The sequence below is a fragment of the Hydra vulgaris genome, chromosome 11, assembly GCF_038396675.1.
Source record: "Hydra vulgaris chromosome 11, alternate assembly HydraT2T_AEP".
NCBI lineage: Eukaryota > Metazoa > Cnidaria > Hydrozoa > Anthoathecata > Hydridae > Hydra > Hydra vulgaris.
The window spans coordinates 25,718,716-25,737,524 of record NC_088930.1 but is presented as its reverse complement, the minus strand read 5'-3'; the positions used below and the strand labels follow the sequence as shown (position 1 = coordinate 25,737,524).

The 18,809-nt window shown below is 26.6% G+C and overlaps 1 protein-coding gene across 3 annotated transcripts in view; it reads right to left on the bottom strand.

Annotated features, from left to right (window-relative positions):
• Window positions 1–11,751: 11,751 nt before the first annotated feature.
• LOC100214275 (TATA box-binding protein-associated factor RNA polymerase I subunit B) overlaps window positions 11,752–18,809 on the bottom strand; it is a 28,052-nt gene continuing 20,994 nt past the window's right edge. For 2 of the 3 annotated variants that reach the window (XM_065810575.1, XM_065810576.1), the window contains exons 7-8: window positions 15,970–16,132; window positions 11,752–12,421 (exon numbers count right to left, since the gene is read on the bottom strand). In XM_065810575.1, the coding sequence (XP_065666647.1) occupies window positions 11,764–12,421; window positions 15,970–16,132 (821 nt within the window). In that variant the 3' untranslated portion in view covers window positions 11,752–11,763. Of the gene's footprint in view, window positions 12,422–15,391; window positions 16,133–18,809 lie in introns of all 3 variants that reach the window. The other variant, XR_010641859.1, reaches the window with a different exon arrangement.

The window sequence follows — 18,809 nt, the reverse complement described above, 5'->3', positions numbered from 1 at the left end:
ACATTTCCAATGTTAGCCTTTTAGTATGCATTTTACACTTTTTTTTTGTAAAAAAATTATTTTTTTAGTAATAAAAAAATTAGCAATACAATAAACTAGGTAAATGATATAAAATTTCCAAAGAAGTAAACTAAAATTAGATTCATCTATAGCCTGCAGTAATTTATGTTTTAAAAACTATTTTATCTAGTTCAAAAACATAACAGTATACTGAACATCAAACAAATAAGATAATAAAGGCTATTACCAACCAATCTGTATAAAAAATAATTAAATATTGATGCTAAGTAATGCAAATAGAGAAATAAAAACTTTTTTTACTTAGGTCACAAACAATTCATAACATAACTATTAACAATAACAAATCATTTAGTTAAAGCATAAAAAGTAAATAAGTTTCTCACCAGTCAATCATCACAATTGAAACTTGTTAAACTAATTAGCCAAGCACACTTAATAAGCCTTTTTCCTTTAAGTAGAATCTTTTTCACAATTAATGACTGAATTTTTAATTTTACAAGCAAACGATCCGAAAAACATTATGCAGAAAAATTTTTGGATTATTGGCATGTTTTTATACTACAATAAAACGCATAATGCAGAACTGCCTTCAAAAAATCTTTTAGGCATCAACTAAGAAGAATCCACCCAGTTATTAATTAAATCACATCCTTGAAGTGTTCTAAAAAATAAAAACAACCACAATGCAAAATAAGAAAGTAGTCAAAAATAAAATAATCTTACACTACCTCCTGTAAAATGAATTATAAATAATTTTGACACAAAAATATTGCTGAAATTGAACATGTGAGAAAAAAAAAGACACTGTGCAGCTTTCTGTTTAAGGAACAAATCAAATCAAAACAAAATCATAAAAAAATAATAGCCAAACAAAATACCTAAAAGGTACAGCAACATATTTCAAGTGCAACAACATTGATCAAGAAAACGCCATACATAATGGTTACAATATAAGTCTATATATTATAGAGACTTATATTGTGATTTTTGACTTATAGATTATAAGTCAAAAATCAGGCTTTATAAATACAACTTATAAAAGTCATTTTTACCACAGGCTTTAAGCTATTATTCATTTTACTAAAATTTATGTTTGATAACAACATTATTTTCAACACAAATATTAAAAAATTCACTTTATCTTGCAGATAATTCACCAGTAAATATAACTGGCCGATATGATGGCACATAAAAGAGAACCACTTCTAACTAACTAAATTTTTTGTGCGGACAACTAAAACTTCACCTCTTATCATTGGTATCTCAACTTTTACACTTTGTTTTGGAGCAAAATTCTAAACAATTTAATTTCGCCTTACTCTATCTTCTATAAAGTATAAACTTCATAAACTTATTTCTGAAAGTGACTCACTTCAATTGTAACACCTTTAAGATGACACGATTCAAAGAAAAAAATCCAGTCTTTATTAATAATTATTCCTCTCCTAAATGATGCTAAATTTTAAATTAGTCAAAGCCTGGAAAGCATGGAAAGTTCGATGCTTTTAATTGATTTCTCTAATTCTATAAAAAATACCTAGTCTTCTGTCCACTTATTCTTGTCTAGAGTATGACCTTTAAAAATTAGCAATTTTAATATAAGTAGTCAATTGCGTTTTCCTTTTTAAATATTGACTCATTTATCAAAATGTTACCAATGTTATTAAATGTTACCAATGTTATTAAATGTTACAAAATGTTACCAATGTTATTAAATTTTTTTCTCGCTTAACCCATCCCATTCGCTTTTAACTTTTTCGCTTTTAAAATTTTCGCTCTTAAAAGTTTCGCTTTAAAGACACCGAACCGTTCTAAAACGCCAATTTTTTTGTTGATAAATAATATCAAATTACGTCAAAATGATATGTCAAAATATTAATTCTGATTATAGTAACGCCGAAAAAAACATAAAAAAAAAATTATTATAAATTCTAATTAAACTTCGCTTTTTTAACAATACGGCAGATAATGATTAGTTTTAATGTTTAATAATTAGCAATCATCGTAAGCATTAATTACGAATATAATGATAAAGTTTTGAAACTAAACAACACTATGTGATAACTAGACACTAGATAATTGATCTCGAGTCTCGATTTATCGTCTGGTATCGGTGCGATACCTTGATTTGATGATACCGATACAGTATCGGTATCGAAATCAAGCGATACTGGTATCGAAAGTATTGTTAATGTTGGTATCGTTTGGTCTTGGTGCGATACCTTACTGTATCGATATCGAAATCACGCGATACTTGTATCAAAATTTATCGGTTATGTTGCTTTTGTTTGGTACCGATAGTATCATTTGGTATTGCAACTCGGATCATCATGAGAACTTGCATGTTATTTTTATAAACGATAAGTAATTTGAAATAGTAAATTCGTATGTTTAATGAGATGTATATAATTGACTCATTTATTATAAAAGAAATTCTCTAAGATGGTTGTATGACACCATGTTTATCATTTAATTTCTCATCTGGTATCTTTTGTTTTAATTTAAATAATTGTTGGTATCACTTCTGTATTTTAATTTCTCATCTGTTATCGATATTACAATTTTTTCTATCGTGATTAAAATAAAATTAACATTTTTTTTAACATTTATTTCGACAATGAATTTTTACAAATAATTAAATTATGTCAAACAGTTTGTTTGAGGCGGACAAAAAAGTAAGGAGGGGTGAGGGTATTCGGGGTAACTACCCCCGCCTACCTAAGAAATGTCAAACTTCAAAATATTATTATTAAAATTAAAAAAATAAGAAAAAATACAAAAATTGTAATTCAACATTTTATTATTTTTCTCCACAAAAAAAAAGTATTTATTTAACCATTCAATATATTTATTATTACTATCTTATGACCTTTCTAAAATCATTCTAAATGATCAAATGAAACAGTTGTTTTATTTTGAAAAAACGCAAACCTTACTTTTTATTTTTTTTTTGGTCGGACTACCCCCTTAGAACAATGACCTGGATCCGCCCCTGCTGTGTATTTCACATGTCGTTATTCCAACTGTATTGAACTTTTATTCCATTCAAGCGAAAATTTTATGTGCGGAATTAATCTCCAAGGAAATAGTTTTACAATCATTAAAGAGAGTTTTTCATATATATCTCCAAAGGAAATTGCTTGTGATGCAATCGTAAATGATTATTCTAAACGAGTATTAGAAATGATTGTTCAAAAAGAATTGATTTCGTAACAGTCATTACAGTTATTTTAATTTAACTAATTGTGTGATACCGCATACGTATTTTAATTTCTCATCTGGTATCGTTACTTTAAATAAATCTCTCTTGGTATCGTAATTCTGGCCTGGACTTTCGTTCTGTGTTCAACATTCAACAACTAAACTTTAGTTTTGAGCAATTAAATATAAATATACTTTAGTTATTAAAGAAAAGAAATTCAGCACGTGCCCAATCCCTCCCACTTTTTTTCTAACGGACCTTTTTTTATTCTTTTTAAGGAAAATCTAGATGTAGAGGACTTTTTTTAAACATTGACGATTGTGCCCCTCCACTTCGAAATCCGTGTCGTCGCCCAGTAATCTTCACTCGTTATGTTTTTTACAATATCTTTAATCTGGGATTATTTCAAGAAAAATATAGGTAAGCACTACTTAGTAAGTACTTACTAAGTACTTACTAACTACTTAGTAAGTACTTACTAAGTATTGCTTATCTCAAAAGGTAATTGCTGTAAAAGCTCCTAAGATTAATTACCGGTAGAATTGTTATTATATGTAACTATCTTTTACTAAGGTTTGTGTGGCCGAGCGGATAAAGTTATGGCCAACGAGTCTGGAACTCTAGGTTCAAGTCTTTCAGAAGAATTTAATATTTTTTTAATTAAAAATGCAGTTTTTTTTTTTTTTTTTTTTTTTTTTACGTTTTTACGTTATAACTATTATTTATTATTAAGTATTATGATTTTTTTAATTTTTTTTTGTTTTTTTGTTTTATCTTTACAAATTCGTAATATAAAATAGAATCTTTACAGAGTAAGTAAAATTAAAAAAAACTCACAAAGTTACGTTATACAAAAAATATATAAAATATATAAAATATACAAAATATATATAAAAATATTTTTTAAAAGTTAACATCTTAGATAAGCTTTTATAGAATTTAATTAAGCTGAAACATCTGGTATAGTATGTAAACTTATCCTCTTTCTTATAATAAATTACAATATTTCTAGGGGTTATATATACCCTCGTTATTCAAGTAATAATATTATTATATATCAATATAATATTAATGTTATTGATTATTATATATCTATATTACTTGAATAACGAGGGTATATATAACCCCTAGAAATATTGTAATTTATTATAAGAAAGAGGATAAGTTTACATACTATACCAGATGTTTCAACTTAATTAAATTATATAAAAATATATAAAAAAATACAAAAATAGGGTGGCCATCGATTTTTTTCAAGAAAACGGCAAAATTTGCAAAAAATACGGGACTTTTGCTAAAATATTTATTTTACGAGAAATTGTTTTGTAAATATATTGAAGCAAAATTTTAATTTATTTTTTGAAATGTTTTAAATTTAGTAGTTATTTTTAAAAAAATTGCTCAACATTTTCAGATATAATTTATTTCTTATTGAATGACAAAAAAGCATTTAAGTAAAAAAAATTGAGATTGCATAACCTTATTGTACAGCAAACAATTTTTTTTTCGTTTAATTTAAATTTAAAATTTAATTTAATGGCTGAGAAATTCAGTAATAACTGTGAGATATTTGTTTAAAAAATCAATTTTTAAAAATAAATTTACTTTTATTTTGAATATTTTTCTTTTGAAATAACATTATTAAGGTAAGAAATATTCTTAATTAGATTATAAAAATGTAAGCAGTTTAAGTTAGAATTGTATTTAATAGTTGTCGATGAATCAATTGTCTCAATATCATTTTTTGTTATCATCGCAGATCTGATTAATTATCGAAAACAATCTCTCAACTTCTGCTGATGAGCCAGCCAAACAAAATGCAAACTCTACTAATTTTTCTAAATTTGTTAAAGGTGTTGAATTTTCTCTAAAATTTATAAAAATCTTAACCAAAATTCTTTCTGGTGAAAGTTTTAAGTTTGACCAGTTTGATAAATTTTGTACAACATAATTACATATTAGGCCATATTCATCAAATAGTAAATCAACATTAATAATATTATTGAACTTCTCTCCATATCTTTTCTTAACATATTGAGTTGATAATTCGACATCATTCCAATTAGGATATTTATTCATTATCATCGATATAAAAACTTGCGAACCGTCTATTGAATTTTCTCAAAACTGAATATAATTTATTATATTCAGATTATAGTTTCATAAAAATCATTCACTTTGATCATTACTTGATTTTTCTTAGATTCACTTATCTTTTAAAATTCAGATTTGGAATGAGTAGGTAGAAATCTAAATCCTTTTCTGTTTATTATTTTTTCTTTCAATATTTTTATTTGATTTGCTGCTAAAAAAACTTGTTGTAGATGATGATTCAATAAGTTTTATAGAATTATTGAAAATTTTAAACTAATTTGCAATAAATAACATCCAAAATATATTTTCACTGTTGTCAAAAAAAGATTTGATAACTGGTGGACACTTTGTTAACGATGCAAAGTAATCCTTCAAAGGATTCTAAAACTCAATTAAAGGAAAAATTGCAGGTTGAAGTGTTAAAAAGCGTGTGCTTAAATGGTTTAACAAAGGTTTATAATATAAATCAACTTCATCACAAAACTGTTTGAATTTTTCTGTTCTCACAGTGTAAGTATTAAAATGTTTATAAGTTTTAACAACAATTGCTTCAATACCAATATGAAGCGTATCACACCCGGCATTTAAAGCATTATGTGCCATACATCTATTTCCAACAATTTCTCTTTTTAAATAGTTTTGAAGCTTACGCCAGACATTATTGACACCATTACGATTGACTCCACCAAAATTCGAATTTGTATTGTCAGCTGTGAATGCAAATACTTTATTCTTTAAATTTTGTTTTTCAATTATTTCTAAAATTAAATTAGAAATTGTTGTTGACTTTTAATTTGGAATTGTTTGTAGTGAAATTTTTTTGTTAAGAACGCTAATGACTGGATTAAAGAATCTTGCAATTGCAGGCAACATTTTGATGTTCTTATGATTGGAAGTTACGAGAGCTATAAAATTAGCCTTTTCTAGTTCACTTTTTGTTGTCACATCAATAAACAGTGCAATTACTTGTGTTATGACAGCAGCTATTTTATTTTTAGTCCAAGTGTAAATTTTTCAAAAAAATTTCGTACTAATTTGTACAATCATTAGAACGAAATGACCAATAATGCTTACCAATATGATACGCAAATGTTGCTTCCTTAGCAGCAATTTCAAGATCATTATTTGATGCACCTATTTTTTTGAAGAATTTATTTACTTTCCTATTTGATAATCCAGAAGCAATTGACAACTTATGCTTTACAAGCATATGTTGAACAATATCACTCCAAATTCAACTGAAAATTCTGCTGAACATGAATTGCAATTCGCTTTACTGTCGCTTCCGACCACTTTTTTAATAAATTCAAATTCAGTTGCATATTTGTCACTCCATTGAGTTTTTCGTTTCTTTTCCTCAGACATAATATTATAAGAAAGTCAAAATACTAATTAAAACAATCTTAATTGTATATTTTTTACTTACTATCTTATTTAATATAACTAGTTTAATACATTGCTGGATCATCAGGAAGAATTCTTCCTGATGATCCAGCAATGGTGAAACTTAAAGTAGAAGATAAAAGTTAGATAAGTGTTTTTTACTAATTTATTATTGCTCTGTTCTTTAAGAACATTGAGCACTCTATTTGTAAAATACACTAACATAATTTACATATATATATATATATATATATATATATATATATATATATATATATATATATATATATATATATATATATATATATATATATATATATATATATATATATATATATATATATATATATTAAAGAACTTTAAATTATCAGGAATATTTTTATAAGGTGAGAATAAAAAAGAATTTATTTGGTTTTTTCTGTGTTGAGCGATAATTTGTTAGATTTTAACCGACTGTTTATTTTTCAAGTTCAGTATTTGCAGTTTCATAAAGTTCTGTAATTGATGAGGATGCATAAAATAAATTAGTGTCGTCTGCGAACATTATGGCATCCAATTTACTTGAGGCTTTAGGAAGATCGTTTATGTATATTAAAAACAAAAGAGGTGCAAGAATGGAACCTTGGGGGACACCGCATTTTATTTTGAGTTAATTTGAAAATTTTTTTTCATAGGCAATAACGCATTGTTTTCTGTCTAGTAGAAAATTTTTGAACCAGTTTAGTGCAACACCTTTTATCCTGTATTTTTCCATTTTTCTATTTAAGATAGCGTGATCTACTGTGTCAAACGCCTCAGATAAATCAACAAAGACTCCAAGGACGTATTTTTTGTTTTCAAAGGAGTCATTTATATTATTTATAAGATCAAGAATTGGGTGTTTAGTTGAATGTTGCTTTTGGAAGCCAAACTATTTTCCATTTCGGATTTTGTTATTTGTTAGATATTTATACAGTTTATTGTATATTACTCTCTCCAAAAGTTTTGAAAATACAGGAAGAACTGAAATAGGTCTGTAGTTATTTAGTGTAAATGAATCTCCTGTTTTTAATACCTTAGCTATTTTTAATTTATTCGGTACAGATCCTGTAATAATTGAAGATATAAGTATTTCATAGATTGGTTTTTTTATCACCGGAAATACATTTACAACTATATAGCTACAAATGTCGTCTATCCCAGGGGTCTTATATGTTTTAAGCGAGTTTTTTGCGACTTCTAGTTTTTCATGGTTTAGTTCTAAGAAAATATTTAAACAGAAATGTTGGTTTGTGATATAGGTTTCGAAGGAGATATCAGGGCATTGAATTTTTGAAGCCGTGTTAGGGCCTGTGTTTGCAAAAAAACTATTGAAGTTTTTAGCGATAGAAATTTTGTCGATATATTCAGTTTAGTTAACGATAATTTTATCGGGTAAATTATTTGATTTTGTATGGTTTTTACCTACTATTTCTTTCAAAATGTTACAGGTTTTTTTAATATCACTTTTACTATTTTGTAGTTGTTTTGAATAATATGTATTTTTTTAATTCTTTCTAATTTTTTCAAATAGATTTTTGTATTCTTTGTATGTTGTTAAGTTAGTTTCGTTTCTGTTTTTAAAATACTCGATATAAAGTTTTTGCTTTTTTTTGACGATTTTCTAATCCCGTTAGTTATTTGGGCAGTTTAAATATTTTAGCTTTATTTCTTTCTCTTCAAAAAAAAATGTTTATTGTAGTGAACTAGAAAAATATTTATAAATAAATTGTATGCGGAGTTTGTGTGTCCAAGGTTACATTTTTGATACACTCCATCCCAATTACTACCGATAGCGAGTCTTTAAAATTTTTAATAGAGAACTGATGGACTTTTCTTTTATAAATTTTGGTTTTAGGATTGTCATAGGTTTTTAAATCTTGATATAATGAAAAATAAATAAGAAAATGATCTGATATATCGGTTTTGATAATTCCTGCTTTTAAAGAGGTTTCTAGAAATATATTTGTTAATATATTGTCTACAGCAGAGACGGAGGTCGGGGTTATCCGGGTTGGTTTGTTGATGATTGGGAGGATACACAATTGAAACAGATTATCAAAAAAGAGTTTAGTAATCGCATTTTCTTTGTAGTTTAGACTGTTAATATTTAAATCCCATAAAACGAAAATATTTTTTCCTTGTCATTTATTTTGAGAAAGATTTCATTTAAAAAATTTGAAAACTTAATTATATCACCTTCTGGAGGTGTATAGCAAGTGGGAATCATAATATTTTTTGATTTATTACCTGTTATCTCAATAGTAAAGACTTCGCTATCAGTGTTAGAGATGGATAGATCTTGTCTTACTTTAAACACTTGATTATATCGGATATACGTTACGATCCCTCCTCCCCTTTTGTTTGTTTTTCTTTCAAAAGATATTAGTTTATAATTTGGAATTTGAAAATTTGTGTTAGTTTGAAATGATTCATCAGAACACCACGTTTCGGTTATGCAAATCATACTAAATGAGTAATTGTAATCTATTACTTTAGAAAGTGTTTTAGTTTATCAAAATTTTTATTTATACTTCTTATATTTATGTGTATTGCAGTAAAATTATATTTTAAAGTTTCATGTTCAATTTTAAAAGTTTCTGTTTTAAAATATTTCGAATCAAAATTATTTCTGTGAAAAATTTGCTCGTAAAAATCATTTAGTAAAATATTATTAGCAGTTTCGAAGACGTTGAAACGCAGCGTTTCAAAGTCTTTTGTTTTATTTTTGTTTTCGTTAGTCATTGTGTAAAGGGCGGTAAATTAAAACGTGCTTGCATAATAAAAAATGTACAGAACTGTTTCACAAATCTCAATTAAGTACTTTGTTAAATTTAAAATTAATTACGAAAATCTCTGACGAGTATTTTATCATATTTGATAATAGCAAATTTACCTTCCTTTCGAAATCTTTTAACATCTTCCCATAGCTTTTTTCTTATTTCCATCGTTTCGTTCGCGTAGTCTTCATTAATGAATATTCCGGTTCTTTTGAGTTTTTTTGATAGCGCTAAGATTTTATTTTTATTTTGAAAGTCTAGTAGTTTAATAATTATAATTCTTGGAGATTTATCTTCATTTATTTTCCCAATGCGATGTGCTCTTTCAATTATTACGTCTTTAGAAATTCCCAATTTGTTTCTAAAAAGATCTTTAATTTTCTTTGCACAGTCCAATTTCCAAGTCCACATTCCAAGATTTGCACAGTCCAATTTCCAGTCCACATTCCAAGATTCCATGGGTTAAGCCATCAATCCTTATCCTTAAGCCATCAATCCCATCAATTGTTTACGACGTAAACAATTTTCAAGGTCAATATATATTTTTTTAAATTGTTAATTTCCCTGGCCATCAGACTGTTTGTTTCCGATATTTTTTTAAAGAAATTTTCTTCCCGAAAGTTGATACTTTCCTTTATATCGTTGATGTCTTTTTGAATTATCATATCCTTCCAGTTGCTTTTATTGAACTCGTTTTCAAGTTTTTCAAGCCGATCAGTTATTATTTTTAGATTTGCACTTATGATATCGCAAAATATCTTTTCCTGTTTTTTTAAAAATTTGATAGATTTACTAAGAATACCTTTTTTTTGTACTTCCAGTTTGGTGGTTATTAGTTTTTCAATATTTATCACTGTAACTTCCATATTGTAAATTTTTTGATAAACACGTTTTTCTCTTACAAAGCCGAGATGGAAAAAAAAAAGGATTAAAAAAAATTTAATTTAATTGGTGGAGCAATAATTCATAAATCGACTGATTTTTAGGGAGAACGCGCAAAGCACATTTTTTAGATGTAAAACTTACAGTAAATGCCCCCAAAATTTAATTTTGCCCCAGGCCCCAAGTGAGTTCGAAGTGTCCCGACTCTTTGTTGCTTTTAATAAAAATAACAACTAAATCTCTAAAAAGCAATTGTACTCGTATTTAGTTAATAAAAAAATTCAATAAGTCACATTTTAATTTTTTTTTGTCTCATTAAGTCTCGATTCGAGACCATGCGATATTATACGATTCTTTTTATTATCGGTATCGAAGCGATACTGATAGTATCGACATTGGTACATAAGCGATACGAGACAATCCTTATCGGTATCGAGCCGATACTGATAGTATCGACATTAGCATATAAGCGATACGAGATGATTCTTCTCGGTATCGACTTATACGATACAGATTATCTAGTGTCTAGTAATAACCTAATTTTTTAGATTGCAAATGACCTAAATGGTAATATAGTTCAAAACTGCTGTGAACAACAAAAAGATATTTTTTTGAAGATTAAACATTTTATTTTTTATTAGAAACTTAAAGGAGTTTAACAACTTTACAATATTTAAAAATTATGCTTTTTAATAAAGTGTTCCGTAGTTTTAGTCATATAATAGTTCCTGGACACCAAAAACAAGGCAAAAATAATTTTTTTGTGATTTTCAAATCTGTAGTCTATTTTGATTCTCCGCATCCCTGTTTAAAACTTACATATCAAACTAAATACAATATATTTATAATAATGTTAATCAAAAGATATTGTTTGATAAATCCTGTGGTGAAAAGGATACATATTAGGATTACTTATTTTTTTATATATCAACTACTTGAATTTTTTTTAAACTAATGACTTGAATAAAACTTCAAATCTGCGTAGTTTATTAGGGACCCTATTATGTTTACTGATGATACTAATTAATTCTTTTTAATAATGATATTTGCAAACTTTTCTAGGAACTTTTCTCTCTGAACACATTACATGGGAACACCACATTGATTTTATCAGTACCAAAATTTCTAAAAAATATTGAGATTTTATATGACTGAAGATAGTCTAAGTATAAAGAACACGTAATTATGTCAGTTATTGAAATACTGATAAGGAAAGTACTGACAAAAATAAGTTGAAACGTCTTATCCTCGTCCTCGTACCTCGTACAAATCCTCATACAAAACACTCTTTTCGATTTATAAATTTTGCATGGTTAGGGTATTTATTTATATCTTATTAACCACAAAAACACCAAAGAAAAAACAATAAAATCAGCTTATTATTTAATAAGCAAACACATTCAGCGTAGAATTGCGTATGGCTAGTCCAACAGCTTTTAAATATATCTGCAGCTCACTTTGATCTATCAAAAATCGTTTAGACAACACTTCTATTAAGTATTTGCAAGACTCGTTAGGCTCCATTAAGCTAGCATAACTAATTGATGGTAAGTTTTTAGAAGCGTCGGTATTTCTACATGAACATTTTTTCACCTTTAATTTTAGTTCTGAATCGGACGTATCATTCATAGTATATAGTGGCTCACCAATTTGACTGTGACTCTGTGGAAAACTACTAGGTAATCTAATGATGTTATCTAAATCTACTTCTTCATTAAAGTGACGAGCAGAAGCATTAAAAATTTTGAATAAACTTTCTTTTGTTTCACTGTTAGAAGTTACTCGTCTAATAACCCGACTCATCTGCTCGTGCGTGGCTAGAACACAATCACGAGGTTGGAAGCTACTAAAAACATCTTTACAACAATAATCAACATATGTCGAAACGTCATTTATATATTTTAAATCATTTAAATTTTGAGGTATGCCATTATGAAGCTTCTTTTTAACTTTATTTGTATTTTTAAACACCCAATGTTTCCAAGTTTCTACACGTGTTAAATTGAAGCGGAATAAGACTTGAACATTGATGACGTCATTTCTAAAAAAAACAAAATTACAAATCTAATTTTTTTGGATGAGAGGTAGCCATAGAAAGTAGGAAAGAGGTTGTGTATCATATAAAACCTTCGTTAGTAGAAACACGTTTTTAGATTTTTATAGTATAAAACATTTTTCTAATAAAATGAAGTTAAAAAAAAGTTAGTAAAAGTTAGTAGGGTTAGTAAAAGGATGGGGGGGGGGGGGAGGGGAGAGGAAGGAATTTTCGCTCAGATCTAATAAACGCAGGGGCTTAATAAACGGGTCAGACTATTTATGTTTTCTAATTTTTTTAGTTTTGAGATACAGTTTCTTTGTTGATAACAAGTAAACCAAAAAATAAATTGGATGGGTAGCATGTCTTAATAAACTCGGAGTGGGTGGTAAATCTTTCAGAAAAATAAAAAATGTTCCTTCCTGTGTATTAACCACCTGAGAATACAAACTTGTCAGTCGCTAGTTAATTTTGTTAACAAATGTGCACTTTTAAAGTGCAAAATATTCTCAATGCAGCCATTCTCTGCTATACAGAGAATATATCCTTCTGCAATACTAGATTCTAAATCAAGGATGCACAGGGCATCACACACAGGGTTATCACCTATTAGATAATTATTGGTCATTATCAGGTTTCCTTGTAATCTTTCCAGCTAAGTAGTAATATTTAAAATTATTAATAAAACCAACACCTACTCATAATCACCTAATCATATCCTACCACCTATTTTTATGAATGTTACCATTAAAATCTCACAAATATTTTAAAAACTACTGAAAGTTTAACAATATTTTTCAAGATTTAGTTTATAACTTGATTACTTAGTAATGTATTAACAATATTTTTACAATAGCTGCAGGAAAATCAAGTACCCAAAAACTTTTTATTAAACCATAGATATTACAAATGTTTGAACAAAAAAATGTTGAACCCAAGATTGTCACAAAATTTAACTAACTTGATTCATTTTTTTTCCCGATTAATTTTTTACAATTTTTTTATACACTGTAGACGGTGCAACTGACTAAAGTGGAAGCAAAGATAATCTTGTTAATTTTTTATTATATATATTTACTGTTCATATAAAAATAAAATATATTTAGAAAGAAATGTTCACATAAAAAAAGTGGATTTATAAAAAACCTGCAGGAGCTCAAATAAGATACGGATGACTAAAGTCACCACAATCTTTTCATAGAGTCCCTATTTTGGCTTTACAAGTTAAAAATAAAACAAGATTGTTATAAATACTATGTACAAATCCAATATAATAAAAAGATTAAAGTTTTCATAAATATTTCCATCAAATTAAGAAAGTATATGGTATAATTATAATTTTAGCAGTAGTTTATACTGACAAATTCTTTTAAATGTAAAAATAATAGACAATCAAACAAGTAAAAACTAAGAATAATGGAATTTGAAAGAAATGTAATTTTAGTTTCAAAATTTCTATTATTTTTTATTAGAAACTTAGAGTAGATTAACAATTTTTTTGTATTTAAACATTCAGTGATGGTTCCAGGATTTTTTGGTGTTTGAGATAACTTTCAGACATGGAGCAATCCAAACATTTGTATGTTTATACTTATGTCAAATAATGAGGCTTCGCAAAAAATTGTGATGATTGGAGGCTAGGAACAAAAAAGCCCTTTAACTTCATCCCCCAACTCACCCCAAATGTGAGGGGCAACAAATTGATAAAAATTTTTTTGTACTATTCTCAACTAGACTTATATTCATCAATAAATTTTAAGTTTTATAGTATTATCTCTCAGCGTTCAAAAATTATGACCATATAAAATTTGTAACCCCCTCAAACTGAGGGGAGTTTGCATCTCTAGTACTAAAAAAAACACATGTAGCTGACACTTTGTATTTTTAGAAAATTCAATTCAAAACCTCTTCGCATTGTTAAACTGCAACAGCAACATAATAAAACCTTAAACATTAAACCAAACATTTTATCAATAGACGAAAAAATCACTGAAACTCTACACTGAACAAATTGTAGAATCTTGATCTTTTCAGTTTAAACACAGAATAACACAGAAGCCTAATGCCTAATTATTTTGTCGATTTATATATAATATTCTTTTTGATTTCTTCCAAATTTCAGAAAAATGTTTTTGTCAGAGTTGTTTTATTTCTTAGATTCTTAGAAAAAAATGAATCATATATTGATTTTATATTAAACAATAATAAATATAGGGTAAAATTGAATTTTATTGAATAAAATTTTGAGTGTAACAAAGATCAATTCTGGTTGTAATAAAAAAAAAAAAGTTGCAAACTATTTTTTTATTTTAGTGCAATAGCTGGATTTTAACTTGGACATTTTTTTTAATTCAATGCATATTTACCCTGTATAAAATGTAAAAATTCTTAGGTCCAAAAAACTCAAATTAACTTTAAAATAATAACGCAATTTCAATTTTTTTTATAACACAATGAAAATTAAATATAGTGGTAGAATTACAGTTGAGGCATTGTGATTTGTAAATTAGTCAAAATAAAATAAAAATTCACCAAAAAATACAATTACAATAAAAATAATAGAAGATGATAAATAGTAGATGACAGTTAATGCAACAAATAGCCAGTGTGATTTGTAATTTTAATACAAATCTCACACAAAAAAAAAAAAAAAAAAAATTGAACTAAAAAATTTTCATAACTTAAAAAAAAAATTAGGCTTGTGCTAATAATGTCAAGATATAATTTTTTAATTATTCAAATTCATACAAAAATTATAATAATTGGGTATAATAATTGGGTTTTAATTTGGATTTGGAGCATTTAAAGCAGCATATCAAAAACAATAAGATTAACTACATTCTGCTTAACAAAAAAACTTAGATGCCATTAATGGCACTATAGAATAACACTTGCATGAAATGAGAAAAATTACAAGCTTGGTATTTGGATACTATACAAACAGAATACTTGTCAGCTAAGTCAAAAAGTGGATACCTGTATAAACATTTTGTCTTGCACTGCGCATTTAACTGGCTTGATCATTTCTTCACCAGAGACAAGAAGTGAGTACCTGGCATTGTGTTCCCAATACACAATGTTCCGTAATATGCAGTGTTGTTCTGCTGAATACCAAAATTATTGCAGCAACCAACTGTGCTCAACTTAACAAACTTCAAGTGAAACTAAAAAATGTCTGCAGCACAATAAAGTTTACTTATTCTATAAATGACAACGCCGGTCCTCGCATTGCAAAATCAACACAACAAAAATTATTTCAGTTTAGCTGGGAAGCCTCATGCTGGGAAGCCTCATTAAACCTACTTGTCTAACTAAACATCATCAGTTTATTATTTGTTCTGACTACAAAGTTTAAAAACATGAAAGTTTCAATAGGGAGGAGGAAATTCAAAAGCACCCCAATCATTTAGCGGTTTTTTGAAAAAGCGGTCGCTAATTTTCAAGCAGTTTTTTGTAAAGGCAGTCGCTACTTTTTAGCAATCCAATATTTTTGTAAGGCTTAGGTTTGAAAAGCGAATTTTTCATTTAAAATATACAGCAATAAAGACACTTACTCTTCTGATTCTCCATCAAGATAATATAACAATTTTGTGGCATAAAAAATAAATGCAGCAAGATATCCTTCTAAAACAAATTTTGTATTCCATGAAGAAACACCATATGAAAATCCAAAATTAACACTTTCAGTCAAAAAGTTAACAATCTTTAAAACAGCATCTAATATAAATTATAATAAATAAAAAAAACTAACTACAAAACAACATATTTATATTTCACAAACAAATAAAAATGTCAAATAAATTTAGCACAGGTTTTTTTATTATAAATTTGTATCAAAAAATATTTATTCAAAAAAAAATAGAAGTATAAAAACTAAATATATTAGCCAATAACTGTGAAAAAAAAATATGCAATAGCATCTTTAGCCATATCTTTACATGTCATTAAATGGTAATTTTTGTACAACATTGATATCGATTTTTCTTAGGCAATATCTAATTCTGGATTAAAGTTGGTCAACATTACCAGCTGTCCAGTCACCCACTATACTTCTTATTAAAGAATTCACCAAAAATCATCATTATGATGAGTTTCTTGAGACTTAGCTGGATTTTGTGATGAGGGTAAATCAGGTAAAAATATATTTAACTTGCTATGATGTTCTAGAATGGCCTCAACCACTTGATTATTAACACTCATTGAGGTAAATTTATTGGCTAAAATTGTTGATTTGATGATTGGCTAAAATTAAACATTTTTGAAACATTTCTTAGCAAACTCTTCACTTTGTGATTGAACATTTTTGAAATTCAAACCCCTTTTATGAAATTTAAAAAATAAAATACCTTTGCACTTGACCACTTCTTTTATATCTTAAATAATTTTCCTGGGATAAACTATGCCTATACACAATTGATTTAGAGCACAGCTATCTAAAACCAAGGCCTATTATTGTGCAAACTGTAAACAAAAAATTAAGGCTAATTAGTTAAGAAAAATCTCCAGAATTTTCTTTACATAGTTTGAGTTGTTTAGCTTAAAACTTAAAGCTAATGAATGGAATTTTAAATTCAAATCAAATTTGAAGTTAACTACCATAGTACAATTAGTTTTCTTTAAATTATTACATTAAAAGATTTCTTAGAAATATTTTTATAGATTTTTTTAACTTCATTATTTTATAAAATTATACTAAATTCTTCTTGAAAAGACATTACATTGTAAATAACATAAGCTACATAAGCTAGCATTTAAAGTTTGTACATCTAAAGCAGCATGTGTAAATTAGCAAACTATTTGTTAAGTACATCACACAACATTTGTAAAACTTGGTGACATTACATCCAAAACTATTTCAAAAGATTTTAGTCTAATGTGCCAGGGTGTTGGTTGTGCTTTTTTTTCATGTTGGTCATCTCACATGAACTATCGGGAGCAACTAATGCAAAAGAAAAATGAAATATTTGATTCTTTGGACATTTTTAAATATACATTTGCTGTTTTTTATTTACTTAAGTAACTTTTATTTACTAAGTAATTTAAGAATATTGCACAAAATGCAAACAAAACTATTAAAATAAATTCAAAGGATGAAATAAAAAATTCTGCAAAATAAGTACAATAAGTAAAATGATAAATCATATAAAAATAAAAAGTAAAAAATAAATAAAAATAAAAATAAAAAGTAAAATAAATATCAAATAGATTTTGAAAAAAAAAAATTAATATGGTACAAATATCTTTAAAATTGAAAAAAGTAGAAGAAAAAAAAAAAACATAAAAATTAATTTGGTTATTGTTGAAGGAAAACTTTATAAAATAATACAATTAATTCCCAATAGCTTGAAAAACAAATGTTCAACTAAAGTGAATTTCCATTAAGTTGAACTTTGGCTCATATGAGATATTAGTTCAAGTTAAGGTGATTTAATGCTAAAGTATAAAAATTAAATACACACCATTATACTAAAAAAATCCGCATAAAATTTTTAGTGAAAGAAGTTACGTTTTATATTCATGCTGTGCGCTCAAAACATAACATTAAAAAAGTTTAGCAACAAAATGACTTTCTTATTATTTGGTAATAAAATTGCATCTTAAAGCTAAGCTTGCTTTTTTAATATCTGGTAATAAAATCGCATTATTTGGTTATAAAATTGCACCTTAAAGCTTGCTTACTTATTGAACAGTATTTTATAAAGATTAATAATTTTATCATATAATAATTTTATTATAGCATTATTTTATGTCTGATAATGATCTATTCTATTCAGATCTAAATACAATGAAAAACTATAGAAAATATTAGCCTACTGTTATTTATGTTTTATATGGAATGACTTCTTAAAAAAAGTGTAATCAAGTTTATTTTGATTTCTTTATTTTCATATGAAAAGTTCAAGTTAACCCAAAAAATTTTCTGAAAGGGGATGAAAAAATGGTTTAACATAAAAAAAGTTTGAGTTATCAAAAGATCAACTTAAACAGATAATTTAAATAGTACTCAATTAAACAATTTCAAGGAACCAACTGAAACTGTTTGAGGTTAAAACACAGATGACAAAAGTTCAAGTTAACCGGTGTTTGACTTACCTGGAAGTAATTACCTGGAACCTGTAGTAATTAAAATCTCAGTTTTCATTTATTGTTTTGTCATTTAAAAAAAAAGTTAAATTGGTCACTTATATTTTGTTATTTACTTTCTATTTTTGTGTCCCCTTACTTAGATTAATGAATTGGATTTTTATAGAAATTTAATAGAAAATTTTTAAAGAAATAAAAAATAATTTATTTAAATTTAACTATTTAAAATACAAAATAAATCTTTTCCTTTATTATTATTAATTATATTATTGATATACCAGATTGAATGTTTAAATATTTAAACTAAAGC